General features: G+C 37.1%; 1 protein-coding gene across 2 annotated transcripts in view; it reads left to right on the forward strand.

The window, feature by feature from the left end:
• PRKCE (protein kinase C epsilon) overlaps positions 1-17,753 on the forward strand; it is a 285,523-nt gene that overhangs the window by 183,479 nt on the left and 84,291 nt on the right. For both annotated transcript variants that reach the window (XM_005483088.3, XM_005483089.3), the window contains exons 7-10: positions 299-441; positions 1,607-1,703; positions 3,180-3,394; positions 4,598-4,771. In XM_005483088.3, coding sequence (XP_005483145.1) covers positions 299-441; positions 1,607-1,703; positions 3,180-3,394; positions 4,598-4,771 — 629 coding nt within the window. The remainder of the gene's footprint in view (positions 1-298; positions 442-1,606; positions 1,704-3,179; positions 3,395-4,597; positions 4,772-17,753) is intronic.

The raw sequence follows: 17,753 nt of genomic DNA on the forward strand, positions 1-17,753 counted from the left end.
AGATCTGAATGAATTTTCTTCTAATTCTAATTAATTTAAGAGTTACAATATCATTTGATAGTTTCATTTGTTCTTGTGTCTGTTCTGGGCACTGTATGAAAATACAACTCTATATTATCATATCAGAAGAATGATAATCAGGTTAATAACTTTAGCATTGAAGTATACCTTCAAATTCAGCTAAGTGTTTTCCTACTGAGATTGTATTTGTTTGAAAAAGTTATTGATAGGTTTATATAAGGCAAATGCATGCCAAGATAGTATTTAATTTACTGTATTACTGTGTGTTTCATTGCAGTTTGCAAGATGAATGTACATCGACGCTGTGAAACAAATGTGGCACCAAACTGTGGAGTGGATGCTAGAGGCATAGCTAAAGTACTTGCAGATCTTGGAGTCACTCCAGATAAGATCACTAATAGTGGGCAAAGGAGGAAAAAGGTAATTTTACTATATATTGTGACATTTTAAAAAATCAGAGAAGTATGACTGTATTGTAACTTGATTGGTTGGGATTCAATCCTACTCAAATGACTTGCACAGTAATTTTTTTGTATGTCAGTACAGACCTCAGACTTTGAGTTTTATTTTGAAAGTGTAAATCACCTATTCTGAACTTTGGTATGAAATTCATTTTGACCTGGTATGATGTTGCTGATCTTGAGTCTATAATTTCTGGAGGGATTTTGAGGAAGGACATTTGACAGACAGACAATGTCTGGCAACAGTTAAAAACATAAATGCCTGTTATGGCATCAGAATTGGCATTGAATAATTGATTAATTGATTGATTGGCAGAGAGCACTGCTCCATAGTGTTGTAAATGTTGGTAAACAAGCAATGTGCTGATTCTCATGAAGAGGAGACATTTGCCAGATTACAGTTCTGGAGTTATCATGCCTTTTGTAGCAGTAACCAGGCTGTTGTAGAAATAAAAAGCATAGGTCACCCCAAGTGCATCCAAAACTGGTGCAGTTATACCTGAGTGATGATGTGTATCCTGGTGAGAATGAGTCCACACTTTGTATCTCTGTTTGCATGATTGCCACAACAGACCCATTGGTCTCACAGAAAAAGGCAATTTGGGCCATAATTTCTTTAAACATTGACAGTTGCTTCTGTTCATTTTCCTGCTTATTGCACACTTGGATCCCTTGTAAGCTGTTTCAAAACTTCACAGAAATGTAGGAAACTCCAGAATGAGTTAATTGATCTGACACTCCTGGGAAAAGGTGTTGCCATGGTGTTACTGTATGAGGTAATTTGCAGTGCTTGCTGATACATATGCAGTTAAATATATTTACTGGGTGAATTTGAATACAGACTCAAGGTGGCTTCTCAAAACTTACCCACTCACTGGGTATATACACTAAATTTATTTCATCCTAAGAACCTGCTTTCCTTTCAGTTGCTTGGTTTTTCTCTCTTTGTACCATGGCTTCCATTTAGTGTGATTCCATCTCCTGTATGGCTGAGGTTTTGCCAGTGGGAATCCACAGGGGTAGAAGATCTTCACTTCCCTTCATAGTTCTACCTCTGAACTAAAGTTGTTGAATTACATTTCCTCATGGCATAGGAAGATCACCCCTTTTGGAATTGTTCTTAGCTAATTGCAGGTGCAGAGACTCAACCACCGGTTCCGGGATGCGCGTCATCAGAAGAAGATAGGTCGAAATCAGCACCAACATCTCCATGTGATCAAGGTAAACGGATCTTTTTATTTCCTATCTAACATATTTTGTCACACATTTTCCTGGAGTAAAAAATAAATCTATGATCATGAGCCTCTGTAGATGCAAATCAATAAAGCAGTTACCACCAGAAATTGAAGCATTTAAAGTTATGAACTGTAAAATCTTTTAAAAAAAGGCCGTTTCTCATTTAATTTAAATCTGTGAAATTAGGTGGCTTTTAAAGGGAAAATTATAAAACAGTCATCTTAAGACATGGGTCCTTGTGAACAAAATATATTTATGGAAGTAGTTTATATATTCTGTTGTAAGACTGGAAAATGTTTTAAATAGTAACACAGAACTTGAGAGAGAGCCTTTATTTACCTGAAAACCCATCCGTTAATACATTTTTGAGATAAAATTGACTCCTTGTAATTCCATGTTGAACATTTGTAATAATAAAAACTTCCATCTAGACAGGCTATGCTAGCATGTCCATGTAATCTCTAGAGGCTTCTTAAAACCATGTTTCCTTTTAGCAGTTTATTTTATGCATAGGTTGGGACACAGGCATTTTAATCTTCCGTGATATGACCTGATTTCATTGAGCTGAGCAGCTGATAGACAGAATGTGTATTTCAGCAGCATTTTTTGAGTCTGATTGAATTGTTTTTAAAAATTAGAAATCTGTGACCTTTGAATCCAGAACTGAGTTAAATTTGTCAACCTTTTGGTTTCACAAAGCATTATTTTCATAAAATCATTATTTTTAAAAATATGTGATGCTTTGTTTAAAATAAGAACAAAGATTTTGTCTAAATTCTCTCTTTGATTTGACATTTATAGCTGTGCAGTAAAGTTGTTGTTTCCAAGGCCATCAGGCAGAAGTACCATGCAGGAGCCTGGGGCAGACCCTGTTAGTCACCAGGACTCTCTGTATTTAACACTGAGAAACTTTCAGAGCCATTTAGCAGATCTACACAATTGCTGCTTGAAGCAGCACTAGGAAGTGGTCAAACACTTTATTGGCAGGCATCTGATAACAGCTGGAGCTGAATAAGATGCTCCATTCATGTTGATTTCAAGGAGTGGGACGCCCAACTGTCCTTTGAACTTTTGGAGACACAGCTCTAAAATACTTTAGCAGGAAGATGAGTAAGTGCCGCAGGAAGATAGGGATATTCAAAACAAAATGCTTCTCTGTGGTACAGGAACACCCAAAGTCACTAGAACAACTATTTGGCTACTATTCTGACTTATCTTTCAAGTTTTGGATATGTCATCTTCTTAAGTTCATTTTAAAAGCCACCCTTCCTGTTAGAGCAGGGGTTTGGCTGATTACTGTAAGGTGGAGAAGCAGTTTGCTAAATATGTATTCTTAAACACAGAGTGCTCTTAAACACAGCATTCAGAGATGATGAATGTCCCTTCCCATGCTGATACAGACTAACACAGGCTGTTTTTCTGACAGTTGGTCAAAACTAACTTTTCCTTACATTTCCACAGAAATCAAAGAGCTGGAAAACAACATTAGGAAAGCATTATCTTTTGACAATCGGGGAGAGGAACACAGAGCAACAGCTACAACATCAACAGACAACCAGCTTAACAAACCTGGGGAGAATGGTGAAAATGGGGAGGTCAAACAGGCCCAGAGCAAGAGAATAGGTCTTGAAGAGTTCAACTTCATCAAAGTATTAGGAAAAGGCAGCTTTGGAAAGGTGGGTAGCTTTTGTTTTTCCTTTCTTTTCTTTCTTTTGTTTTTTTTTTTTAACCTAGTGTTCAGGGGTGGTTTTGACTGAACTGATTTGGAAGTGTTCATATTGACATTCAGGAAGCGCTTCCAGCCTAGGGGTTTTCTTTTACCCAACAGATCAAAAGTATCAGTCTCCTGATGAGCTGGTCTTCTCTGCTTTAGCTCACTTTGTTAACTACAGTCAAGCCTTTTGGAAGAAAATGTCTGTGGTTCATTAGGGCTACATACATACTGTTCAACAAAATTGCTTGTGGTCAAGCAGGAAAAATCAGGTCAGGAGTAATGCTGTGGGGTTAATTCACTTTCTTGATAATTCCCAGTTCAAGCTTACTTATTTCACAGAACATTGTGCATACTTGTTTTTCCTCAGTGGGTGTGTTCAGTGCTGGAGGAAGAAGAACTGAAGCATTTCCACTCAGATATGACAGGGCTGCCCAAAATACAGTGTAAGCAGCAGATATGTAACTCACCAGAGCTCCCATAGTAAGGAATTGGTGAGGGTGAAAGGGACATTGCTGTGCTTACAGGGCTTACAAGTTTTTTTCCACCCTGCTGTGCATGATGGAATCAAAGAGGAGGACTGAAACATGATTCTGTTTCAGAAGTACACTCTTCCTTCCTTGATATTACGGGAACTTCACATGCAGGGAACAGGGCTGAAGCTGTTCTTTTGTGTCCCTGTTTTCTAATTCTTTCTCTGAAGATTATCCTGGCTCCAAGCCAGAAGTGACCTTAAACAGAATATAGGGCCTGAACCTTAAACAATAGTAGTAGTTAAAATCAACAACTTGAAAGCAGCTGGAATGGTAACTCTGTATTGTATACAAAGTCCATCACACTCAAATCTCACTACCAGAAGTGGGAGATAAAAGTGGGAAATAAATTTCTGTTTTACATCAACTTCCTTGTTTAGTTTTTGAGACCTCACTAATAGATACTCATTAAGATACTTAACTAACAAACAGAACAGATACATTCTGTTTCAAATTTAAAGAATTTAAAGAGGTGTATGCATCTAAAATTGCAGTACTTTGTATTATATGATTTGCAGCTTCATTTAGGCAAGTATGTAACAATCTTTCTATTTTCAGGGCAGTCAAACTCATATGAAACCCTGCATTTATGGCATCTGTTGTCCATACGTAAAGAGAATTTTTCTTTGGTTTAGGTAATGTTAGCTGAGCTAAAAGGAAAAGATGAAGTATATGCAGTGAAAGTCTTGAAGAAAGATGTCATACTTCAAGATGATGATGTAGACTGTACAATGACAGAAAAGAGAATTCTGGCATTAGCACGGAAACATCCATATTTAACACAACTTTACTGCTGCTTCCAGACAAAGGTAAGCTACATGAGTCTTTTACCAGTTTCTGCCCAAGGAATAATATTGATTATTTCCAGATTGAAAGAAAGCAGCATTAAAAGTACAGCAATATTTTGAAAATATTTCTGGTAAGCTTTTTGCCATTTCAATGGTATTTTACAGGAGCATTGGCTGCTGCTGAAAAGCATAACTACTATTACCTTGTAAGTACCAGAAGATGGCAGTAAATGAGTTAAAAAAATTTAAAAATCCACATGCATAAAATGCACAAAAATGGCATCTACTGAAGTGCCATTTTCTGTTTCTTTGGTACATTAATAGGGTGTATCACTTGTTGAATTAAGTACAAATGCTTTTAGCATCCAGTGTGGAATACTTGTGTGTAGAATTGCAGAAAAGCAATGACTAAAAGATCTTCCAGCAAAATTGTTAGGAAAGATAAATAGTACAGTGGGAAAGCCATAGGAAAATGGCTAGCAGGATCAAGATTATGGTGGCTTGAATATAGAAACAGCAAACAATTAATAGGTTTATACAGTTCTTAAAATAGTGAAAATGTGCTAGGATTTTATATGCTTTGAAGTTGGCACAAGCAGTGGCCCAGGAAGGCGTGTATGTCTGTGGAGGGTGTTTCACATTTAGAATTTTATTATGTGTGAACATACTCTTAAAATGTCTTAACATATTATTTTAAAATTTATAACTAGAATTAAGCATGTTGTTTCAGATGAAAGAAGCTATTAAGGGATTGTAGTGGGGTGAGGTATAAACTGTGAACAGAAAGGGACTTTTAGGACTGAGTGCACTCCTTGGAGTGTAAATAAATATATCAGCAGCCTGATGTGAACCAGAATATTGGTAAAGATCAGTAGTACATTAAGTAAATTATGACAGAAGATTCTCCTGCTACTCCTCTGATTTCCTGGAGATTCCTTTCCTTTTGTATTTTTGGTCTTCTCTCTTTTGTATCATGCCTTCTGCCTTCCTCCTTGCCCTCCAAAGCCATTCATCAAAGATATTCAGAAATTTTTCTCACTGCCTTCTCTCTCCCTAGATCTCTTAACAGAGAAAAACTGCAGTTTGTGGTTTTTCTTGAGCTCAGAAGAACTCATACTGAAGTGGTTTATAGTTACAAGGCGTAGGCCAGCGTCTCTTATCAAACAATCAAAACTACACCGAGTGATATCTAATCAAATTAAAAATCCACAGTTGAAAAATTGAAGGGTTTTCTTGAGCATGTCATGTGAAAAATTCACAAATAATTCTTTCTTAAGGAAAGAAAGTACCAAACACCAAAATATATGAAAAAGCAAAAGCAATATGTCTGCCAAGAGTGCACATGATTTATGAATGGCAACAAATGAAAATGTACCAAGTAAATTAGTCAGTGAATGATTTTCTCAGGCTCAGTAGAAAAACAGGGAGAGAAACTTGCTTGAACAAACATATTCTGTGGTTAAAATAGCTTCACTGAGACAAAAGCTGTAGTACAATAAGTTCTAAGTGTGTTTCAAGTAGTATATAGTTACTTACACTGCTATTGTGTGCCATGGCATGGTGGCTGTACTTTGCAGAACTGGTCCCTGAAGTGATCATGCTGGAATTAAATTTTACATTTCAAGTAGAACGTATTTGTTGTATACACCCAGACTTAATGGGAAGGTTGAGTCAGTATCCATTGTCAAAGCACTCAGAGGTTGTCTTTATGTAATGAGATTACTTGCTTTGTTCCTCTTCCACAAAAATGCAGATGTAGAAGTTTGACTTTGTATGCTGCAGTGTTGTCCTTCAGCAATCAGCTGAAGACATTGCAGAAAATTTGCCTAATATGCTTTTTACAGTAAGTACGTTTCAGTATTATTTATTTTTTACATGGAGCAGACTTTTCTTTAGTGTCACTTACTGAATGAATCTGTTATTACCACAGCAAGTAAGGGATAATATTTTAAATTACTTTGTAATACAGAAATTGTGCCAAATAATGCCTAACACTAACATGTATTATACACTAGTGTGGTTTAAGCCCTATATATCTAATTTCTTTTAACAATTCCATCTAGCTTCCTTACTTTAATGAAATACTCTTGGGACTGATATTTCTCATGTTTCTGCTTAATACAAAAGCAAACTTGGATCAAACTAATTTGCTTTAAGCCCATCAAAAAATGAGCCACTACTGCCTCCTGCTCCTATCCACATTTTAGATCAATTAAAAAACATATAATTTTTTTTGAGTATTGTAGTTCAGGAATAGTTTTGAAATCTTCGTCAGTGATCTGGAAGTTGAGAGAGTTCCAAAGCTTGGGATCAAGTGTGCAAAGGTGATAGAGGATGTTTTGTCTGCAATAGTTTGAGGAATGAGCTCCACAACCCAGACCTACACATCAGAAAGAGGGTAAAATCTACAGCCAGGGCATCAGCTGATCTGGATTTTTTTGTGGAAGGAGCTTAACTCTTTTAGTGCAACACATCTTGTAAACCTGTGTCACCCTTGGACAGTATTTTTCAACACTCTTACCTATGGCAGGGTATGGTTTTGCCAGGGTATGGTCACTGTGTCTGTCAGCATGTTCAGATATTTGAGCTGTGTTTTGCCTGTGGTCTCTCAGTGGGAATATGAGCAATGAATGCTGCATTCTGTATTTGGCACTCCCGTGGCAGAACCTGCCTAAGGCCTAGCATACAGGGTGCAGCATTTTTGTAACAACTGACCTTTGCTGATCACCATCTTTGGTTAATTCAGGACTTCATTGTGTAGGTATTGTTTTCTCAATAAAGGTATTGAGAAAACATAGGGCATTTTCAGGGTTTAATTTTGTTTCCACTCTTCCTCATGTCTTCTCTTTTTTAATGTGTTGGTCACTTGACTTTTCAGTAGGGGGTATCTTACCTGGCCGTAATCTGATGCTGCCCAGGTCCCCTCTTCAGTGTCCTCTTCCCTTTCAGATCATACCCTCTTCAGGGATCAGCTATGGAACAGTATTACCATGAGGTTTCATTGGTAATGCTTCACTCAGGTGTCTGACAAAGGGGATTTAAATGTTTCTAGACATGTTTTCTCTGAAGACTTCCTTGTCTTCATTCAGTTGGATGTTTTTGAACTGTGAGAATTAAAGTGCTTTTTATGGAAAGGTCTAGAAAATATAAGTAGCTTCATTTAATTCCTCCTACACCCATGTCAACTTTCTTCATAAGTACTTAAAAATTTCTAGACCTCTACCCTATGAGATGCATACACAAGTATGTGCCCACCTTATAATTTATAATGAATTATCCTTATAAATACTTAAGAAATAAAATGGTATTTAAATTATTTAAGGCAGTGAAAGCTTTATTATGATAATTCAGTATAAAATTAGAAGACTAGAGAGCTGCTGTTTTTAACATCTGCCATTTGATTTTTTTTTATCCAACTTCAAAAAATCAGATAAATTTGAAAATAGTGCTCACCTTCTCTTGTCATAACACTCTGTTCAACAGATGTAGTAGAGAGTATTTTCTGTTGAATGACAGAGCTGCAGAACTTGTAAAGGATGCTTAGTCAACATTATGGCAATTTCTCTTAGAGGAAACAAGTAGTTAAATGAAGGATAGACAAAGTCAGTTACTACAGCTGAATAGTTAGACTTATGCCACCCATAAAAACATTGTTTTTTAAACACTCTTCCTTTCAGTGTTGAAATCACTGTATGTATCCATAGCATAGCTCCTGGGCTGACCTGCAAGGCTGTTCCATTCTTTCCTGTGTTGTGTTGTGGTAAGGCAGAGATCAGCCATGTGACATGGCAGGGGGACATGGAGAAGGGGCTGTAGTGACCCAGTGCGACTGTGCTGATCCCTTAACTGTGCCTGCTGCTTTACTGCTGCTTTATCCTGGGTTGTGAGTTCTGTGCTTCAGGTGTTACTCCTTTCTCCTGTTTGCCCTGCACCTAGCACACTCTAAGTAATGCTAGAAGTCTGGTGTTTATAAAGCTGAAATTCAGGATGTCCTTTTCCATTTCAGCTGTCATTATGTCCCTTTGTTATTCTGAAAAATCCCTGAACCTCTTTCTGCATCAGACCCCTCTGAAAACTCAGAGTAATTAGTCTTCCTTCCACTATGGCTTGTATTTAAATATTTCCAAAGAGGGTTTGCAAGTCCAGTGGAAAGGTACAAAATGGAGTTCTGTTTTTAAAGTGATTTATTTTGTAAGAAACTGTAGAACAAAAAAAAAAAAGGGAAAGACAATCATCATGCTTATGCTTTCTGTAAGTCATGTTTTCTAAGTTAATTTAATAAGAATCCTTGTAGTATGTGACCAAAACTGTCATTGGTAAGGTTAAATAAAGTCTTTTTTCTTTTATGTGTATTTGTACCAAAACAAAAATTCAATGTCTTCTGCCATTATAGCTCACAGGAGTGTCGTTTATGATATACAGTGCAAATTAACCCAACTGACTTGCCACTGTTACAATCATCTGGGACTAATCAGAGCTTATAATCCATTTCATCTGGTATTCCTGTATTTTTGTTGCTAAGCAGCTAAAGCCATTATACAGATATTGCTATAGGGGTGTAATCAGTTTAACACAAGTTTGCATTGCCTTTTATTACTGATTAGTGTCAAATTAGAACTTTTTAGGGCCCAATTCTGTTCATTATTGTCCCTGCTTCAGTTTGTATGTGTGAGATTTGTACGTGTGAGACAAAAGACTAAATTAACCCCTGTATTTTTAGCTATTTTAATGCTAAAATATTTTAATGCATTAATTAATAAATATTTTAATAAACTTAATATGCATTTATACTCAAACCTAATTTAAATATTTTGTTTTTCTGTGTTGCAATATATGCACATACACAGAGTATGTACAATAGTAGGTATTTTTAAATTCCAAATCCTGGTTTATACAGGCAGTACATACCATAAGAAATTGAAATATATTAATTTTGACCTTTTCTTCAAAGTATTTCCTGAAGCACTTGAAGTTAGAATAGTACCTGATGGTGTTTTGTATATCATACAGTTAAGAAAAATTTTGGCAGAATAAGGTTTTTCAGAAATTTGTATTGTGTATATGTTAAATTTAGCTTTCCTGGTGACTGCTACCCAGTGTGGATGCACTGACCACGATCACTGGATTGTCTGAAAGTAGACACTGTGGTCAAGAATAGTTGGAATGGTGAATCTGATGATTAAATACTGTAATCATTGTCTCTCTCACACACACAAGCCCCTGTTTCCAGCATGATGACCCCATTTTGGGAAACTTGCTATTATGCAGCTCAGTTATTGCTATTGCTCTTGAAGGATTATTAAAGCCTGGTTAGCTCACTGAAGATTCATTGTTCACATCAGTCCCTTCAGTGTTAAACTCCAAGTCAGGCTAGCAGTGCAGCCAGGCTCATCAAGGGCCCACAGGAGAAATGACTCCTCCAGCATCAATCAGAGGAGTCTAAATGCTCCTCTTTCAGACAGGAAGGATTTGCTTTTGTGATGTGGCACCCAAACTGAACGGGACTCTTTCACACCCTCTCAAAGCTGGGGCTTGTTCCTCGTTTGCATGTGTACAAGTGAGTGCTGCAGCTGCAGTTCGGGGATTGCTTTGCTGAGGCCTGGACAATCCCGGGAGCAGTCCCGAGCCAGCGGCTGCGGCCGGGTCTCCGCCGCTGCCGGCATGGAATGGGGTGAGGGCAAGCTGCAGTTCGTGCTGGCTTCTTTTTTAACCTTGTTAGGGTTTTAGAGTTAACTGTGTCAGTGGTTCACTGTGTTAAAGACATCTTAGTGCAGCCAAGTGTAAAATTCAGCGTCAGGATTTTAATCCTGATCTGATCATGTGCAGGCAGGAGGTTTTTAGGATAACAGGTAGAGCTAAGGGCCTTTAAGGTGCTGTTTTCATATCTTTTGGACAGAGTAGCTGGAATTACATATTAAACACTTCTGATCTTGGGAAAAGTGTGTTTCTCCAGTTGAGGCATGCTTGAAAGGAGAAATTTTCAGAGTATCTACCCAGATGCTTTGCCAATAAGTTCCCTGGCAAGTCTGTGTGTCTGTCTTTTAGCAGAGATTAGAGGAGACAGGAGCACTGTCATCCAAACATGGTGAAGGGGGTAGGGGACTTTGAAACTGGGGTAGTCCCCTCACTTTCTGGGTCCACACAATCTTTGTATAATCTTGTGCTGTGGATGTGTTAACATCATTCTGCTTGGTTCCTGATCTGGCATTCTTAATCTTACAGCTCTTGTGGAAACACGGTACTGTTCCTCATCGAGCAGCATAATTTAATATTGCTGCTTTAAATGAAATGCTGTGTGTTAAAGCCATATTACGGCTTTCAGTTTAGTTTTGTCTTGGGAGAGCAGGAAGGATAAGGATAATATGACTGGTGGCAGCATCGCTTGGAAGGAACTGGTTTATAACAGGACCTGTCACTCTGCAGACATCTGCTGTGGCCTTCTTTCTGTCCTTCCTCTGCACCTACATCCTGAGACCATCCTCACAACTGTTGTAGGTTCCCTCATTTGGACAAAAATGACCTGAGTACATGACCCATGGTCCCTTGTCCTAGAACCCTTTGAGCTTTTACTTGTATTTTATGGCCATAAAACAATTTTCACAATTTGCCTCAATAGGCTCAGGATAAAAATAAATTTGCAGTGATAAAACCTATCTTTCAAATAGGTGAAAAATAATCATGCTCACATGGCTCGCTGTTAGGATGCCTGTTTATGCCAGTTGACTGTTTTAAATGCTATTTAAAGAAAGCCCATGACACACACAAGAGGTTGTGGGGAAACATTTTATACTGTGTTTGTTAGGTGTTGCTCTTACAAGTAAACAACTAATCCACCCCAAAGGAAGAGTCAGGAAAAAGGAAACCACATATAAAATTTGATTCTTCTGCAGCCTATTTTCTACATGCAGGAAATGATTCTCTTTGGAATTCATGTGGGCACTTTAATGCAACTTTTTTTTTGGTAACAACAGTAAGCTCAATAAATTATAATTGTACACAAGAGAATTTCACCATGGGAATGAAGTGGCATTTACAAAACATCTGAGTCTGCAAGTTTAGTAACATTTTCCTTGCTTTTTTAGCATCTACACAGAGTAATTTTAGCATAACATATCTTCTGCTCCATACACCCCATACGGGCCAAACCTGGGTAGGGTATAGGTTGAAGTTTTATCTCCTCTTCTCAAAACCATAACATCAGATTCTTTTTGCACTATTCATGGCTTTTTATCTCACTTATGGGTGAGTAGTTTTAGCAAACCAAACGCGGGGTTTTGATGCAGGGTTTATTCTTGCATGGTTGCTGTGGGCTGTGTAGCCATGCCCAGTCCACAGTCTCTCACTTGCATCCTGTAAGGAGCATGTAGGGAACCTCTATAACCTCTATAATGGCCAAGGACATTCTGTAAGCTGAGAAGTATTCAGCACATGGTTCTATCCCCTTAAAGTTATGACAACGGTGATTTATAGCATCAGCTCAACCTTTAAGAGAAGTGTCTCTCTGGAGGAGTGAGAGTGCTGTGTCAATGGTGGGCCTGTGAGTCACAGTGTCTTCACCAAGGCTGAAGCACTGGATGAAGAGTGTTTACAACTTCCACAAACAGTAAGAAACAGTAAGCATTAATATATACAATATGTACAGGTAAAATGTATCTCATTGCTAAGGCTTTCTGTTATCTTCTAGTCAACTGATCAGTCATTAAAAAGTGATTATTCAGCTTTCCTCAGGTCTGAACAATAAAAGACTCCTTCCAAATCTTGGCTGTGCTTGTTAATCCATAATTCATAGCAATGCAAAGAGTATTTATGGAAGGCATTCTGAAGGTTAACATACAAACTTCTCTACTTTGATAGTGTAAAGGATAATACTAGCTGGTAGTAAGTCTGCATATTTCCATAATCTAAGTTGTGACCAAGAGAAATCACCCAATTTTGTCCTTAATATAACCAAGAAAGACCCAGATGCAACTCTTTCTTAGAGAGTATGGGCACTTTGCCAAGTTCACAAGAAGGAAAATTATCCTTTTAGGTATTTAACTTTGCATTCAGCCTATTGAAGGAAAAATGGGATCCATTTCATAAGGTTCTATAAATAAGTTTTCCCAAGCTTCACAGAATCACACAAAATAACTAACTTGGAATACTTTTACTGGTAAGTAGTTTATTGAAAAGTCTGTGCTGGTACTTATTTTCTGTTTTCAGAAACCCAATATTAAAATCACACAGAATTCTGCCACTTAAAACTGCTTCCTGAGTTGTAGAAAAAACTATGCCCTGAAAATAAAACACACTATTTTCTTCTGTGCTGCTTTACTCATTTCAGAGGGTTTAAGATGGCTTAAATGATAGCAGAATTTTGGACAGTGTTTCTTGTTGTCTAACTAATTTATACTTTTGAATTGCTAGAGTTTTCAGCTGTGTGAAGCATATGCTTTGCCAAAAATTATTCAAGTTGTGGAAACAGGAAAGTATGGAAAATAAAGCAGATACAATTAATGCTTTTAAAGGTCACTGTTGCATTTATAGAACTGCAGAAATCCAGACAGTGAAGAGAGGTGTATGAATAATGACTTTCAGTAGGCATTGAAAAAGCCTGGCTCAGATAACTCATGTTTTTCATAAGAGCAAAATAGGGTAGTATGTGGGGCTTACACAGATCAATGGATATTCAGAAAGACCTTCAATTTCAGGAAGAGTTCTGAAAACATGTTGAACAGGGAATATTATATGTAGACTAGGGGTTTTGCATATATTTATAGGTTTTCATTAATCCTGTGTGCTCATGTAGTTTTTGCTTGAAATGTGAATTTTAAACCTCTTGCTAGATTCCTTTCATCCCCTTTTGAGAACTGCTTTGTATGAAGGGCCAAAGAAAAGCCAAAACTGAATTCTGTTCTCATGAATCTCTGCATAAGACATATGAGCAGAGTGACCAGCACCATGTCTGGCCCAGTCTGTAACAGTGCCAAAGCAGATGCCCAGGAAGAATGTAAAGCATATGGTGACATTTTTCCAGAGTACTATCCCAACATCATGAGATAGATGGCTTGGGCATTTCCTGAGCCAAAGATGGCAGGTTTGCATGTAATCAGATGGCACTTTGCACCTTTTTTTTTTTTTTTTTTTTTTTTTTTTTGGTAGGTGTTAAAAGTGAGAAGCTATTTGGAAATGTAACTGTTGGTGAATGTTGCATTTTGTTCACCCATATGGAGCAGAGAAATCCTCTTAATACCACATCTGCAAACAGACAACCCTATAATGCAGTATAAATATTTGCATCTTTTCTTATAAATGATATTTCTGAAGGTATTGTCTATGCCACTAAAAATCTCAAAACTAAGGTAGCTGCCGTATATTTTCATAATCTAATGGAGCTGTGAAATAATGTGTCTGAGCACCTGGAAATACCAACTATAATACTGAGTGAGGTTTGTCAGATAGAAGAAACTCAGGATTTGCTGCAGATATTTCATTATGCATGTCCATAGTGTTTTCTTCTCCATACATTACATAGAAAAGGTATTACATGTTGTAATGCAGGTAAACAGTATATAGTAAATTTGATAGAACACTTCTCAAGTTGCTTTTTTCCATTGCTGAGAGGAAAGGTACTGAAAGAGAGAGAGAAGTGTTACACTATCTTGTGCTTTCCCTTCAGGAGGATAAGCAGTGAGCCACAGCTGGCAATGCCATGCCAGAGCCAAAAGGGCATCATGCATAATGCATTAGACTTAATTAAGAAGCATGCCAAAGAGTGATGCCATCCTCTTTCACATTATCAGTCTGCAGTGTTTCTTGGATTTCTGAAGTAGAAGTGAAGTAGAAATCACAGTATCACAGAATATGCAGAGTTGGAAGGGACCGACAAGGTTCATCAAGTCCAAATGAAATAAAGCTTTTTTTAAAACTTGATTCAGCCACTTTTAATACATTTACCTGAGCATTTCTTAAAGAAATGATTGGGTATAGACAACTTTCAGAAGGGAAAGTAGGTGTGTTGGATATATTGGTGAATATAACACATTATTTATTTATGGACCCCTACAGTGAGGGACAAGTTCTAAAAGTGAAATTAGTTAGGTTATTTGGGCATGCAAGAAATCTCTCTTGTATTTTTAGACAATCTAAGAATAAAAATAAAATAAGGTTTGGCCAGGAAGAAGATCTGTCTTCAGGACTTCAAAATTCTGCATAGCTCTGTGGTGTGAATGACTCCTGATTAAATCCTTTTTGGTGGCATTGAGGTGTGAGAAGCTTGGTGATCATGTTCCTGAAGCCTCAGCCATTCTGCCTTGTGCCACTCATTCTCATGCTTGCAGTATTTGAGAACAAGTCCTTTAATGGCAACTCCTGTGTTGCAACAGCAATAGGAAAGGAAGCTTGCAGAGCTTTTCTAACATAATGAGTAAGGGGAAGATCATATCTAATGAGATTTCTGGATCAGAAATGAGGGAGTTTTAGATAGGAATCTGAATTTAAAGAGGCTTAAACTCACCAAACCTCTGAACTTTTGGAAATTTGCCATGACACTGTGGAAAAAGTTAGGAAAGAATTGTTGCTGGGTGATATGCCTGAGGAGATTAACTGCTTTCTACAGTGCTCTTCAATGTGGTATTATTATATAAAACACTCAAAGTGGTTCAAATATCCCTTAGGCTAACATGTAATCTCAGCCACATGTGTAACCTAATATCTGAGTATTGTTTCACTCTGCTTTTTAACTGGATTTAGACTGATGATTTGGGTCTCTGAAGCCACAGACAGCTCCCCAGAACCTAAATATCACCAAGTCCAGGATTTGATTGCCAATGCAGACTTCATTAAAATTTGTTAACCATTATCTGATTGCACAGTTACCATCATTCTGGAAATAGCTTTGACAGAAAGGGGGTATATTTACTGGCCTTGTACAGAGAAAAGTAATGTTTTATCCATTAGTGATGTGTTGTTTTTAAAGTTGTTTACATTCTTTGAGGAAATGCGGAAGCTACTGCTTGAAGAGGTTAGAGGACATATGAGTTTATGGGTTGTTTTTGAAAATGTTCTTGAAACAAATGTTAAATTAAATTATTCAAGTAATAGCAGAGAGAACATAATGTCTTGGCAAGCTGAATTCACTCTGTTATATTTGAATAAAGAAATCTAAACTCTAGGGGGAAAAAGAGGTTGTCAGATCTTATCATGATACAATGAAGAATTATATAATTTTTTGGTCCTACCCATGAGTTTTGCTTGCAAGTTACTGCCTTTGTTAAGTTACTGATGGTCTCAGAAAGATAAGCAGAATACAAATAAAATTATTGGATGGTTGAAGTAGAATGCTTAAAAGGTTAAAAGCATGATAATCTGTTGAGAAAAAAATCTGAGGTTTTTAATTATTTTTGGTTTTCTTTCTTTTTTGCCTGTAAGAATAGATGTCTGTTAATTTAAAAAGTAGTAATTTCTGACCATTCCTTAAAGCTCTCCTTTGAATTGTGTAAATCCTTGTCCCATAGAAACCTTAGGTTATAAACTTGAAAGGAGTCTCATGAAGCCTCGAGGTGAAAGTAGGTGAAATTTTCAAAAGTTTTTCTCTCCCCTATGGAACTAAAGACATGGGAAATTGTGTTAGTGGAACTGAAGTTTGCTTTGAAATGCTGGGTTAGCACAACCACAAAGTACTGAATGGGAAGGTTCAAATCACTGCTGATGTATTTACTGAATCACAAAGGCTAAGTTCGTGCAAATTGTTCCCACAGCTCTTTTGTTCCTAATTCCACAGAACATTTTTTAATGATTCATATACTTTTTCTTAGAGTGAAATATTACACTGGGCCTCGCTTACAGCATGTTATATTCCCTGAACATGTTTTAGTCCAGGAACAGTTGTAGAAATGCAACATAAAAACAGTGGGGCAAATATAAACTATGAGTTCAACATTTTGTAATCATATAGCGAAAAATGTATCCCACTGGTGCTCTTGTTCTCCTAAAACATGAGATTTATTTTGAAGTCTGGTGAGTTAGCAGAAACTGGTTGCATCATTCTGCTTTACTGGCTTGCTGTGTGGGTCTGTCAGTTCAGTTCTTGTGGCCTCTGTGTGGGTTTTGATCCTGAACTAAGACAAAGACTTGGCCCTCTCTTTGCCTTCACATAACCCCACAACTGCCATAAAAGTAAGACAAATACTTTGGAAGTTACTGCATTTGAGGGTATTATTATTATTATGCAGTATTATTTATTTTGAAATAATTATGTGAGCCCTTGATATAATTTTTAATTGAGCATCCTGCTCTAGTGGGAGGTGTTCCTGTTCATGGCCCAGGGATCAGAACTAGATAATCTTTAGGATTCCTCCCAGCCCATTTTTTTTATTTTATAGTTTTATAAAAATGCAGTTCCCTAATTATTGCTTTCTAGATACTGCCAACTGCAAGCAAGAGGTTGTTTATATATTATATTCTTCAATGTGCTGAAAAGTTTTGCTGCTTCAGGGACAGAACACTTCAGTTTAAAATTTAATTATAAATAAATAAAAACCTGAGATTAGAAAAATAAATATGATCATGCTTCTTTCTGACACATAGAGTGAAATCAGTTAATTAATAGTAGAAAGAAAACCAGCCTGTTTATTTTTATAAAACCTCAAATTTAAATATATTTGTCCACCAGAAGGGATAGAGAGAGACTGCATGTCAGCAATCTTAGATACTACTAGGGATTTTTTTTTAGAAATTCGCCGAATACCTATTATGGGTGGTCTTATAAAATTTTTTGTTGCAAGCCTGTTTGCATTATCCAAAGAGAATGCATTATCCATGCATTATGTAAGGAAAGGCATTTTGCCTTAACTTTGCATATATGGTGAAAAAAATCCTGAAAGGAATTTCTCGTGTCTTCTTGAAGTATTATGAAGCTGCCATCCCTACACTGTTTTTAAATACCATGGACATTTTCATAGCTGATGCTTGTAATCTCACCAAGGCACCAGCCATTTCTGCTCATTTTCTTGGTATCAAAGGC

This window comes from Zonotrichia albicollis, chromosome 3 (assembly GCF_047830755.1).
Source record: "Zonotrichia albicollis isolate bZonAlb1 chromosome 3, bZonAlb1.hap1, whole genome shotgun sequence".
NCBI classification, from domain to species: domain Eukaryota; kingdom Metazoa; phylum Chordata; class Aves; order Passeriformes; family Passerellidae; genus Zonotrichia; species Zonotrichia albicollis.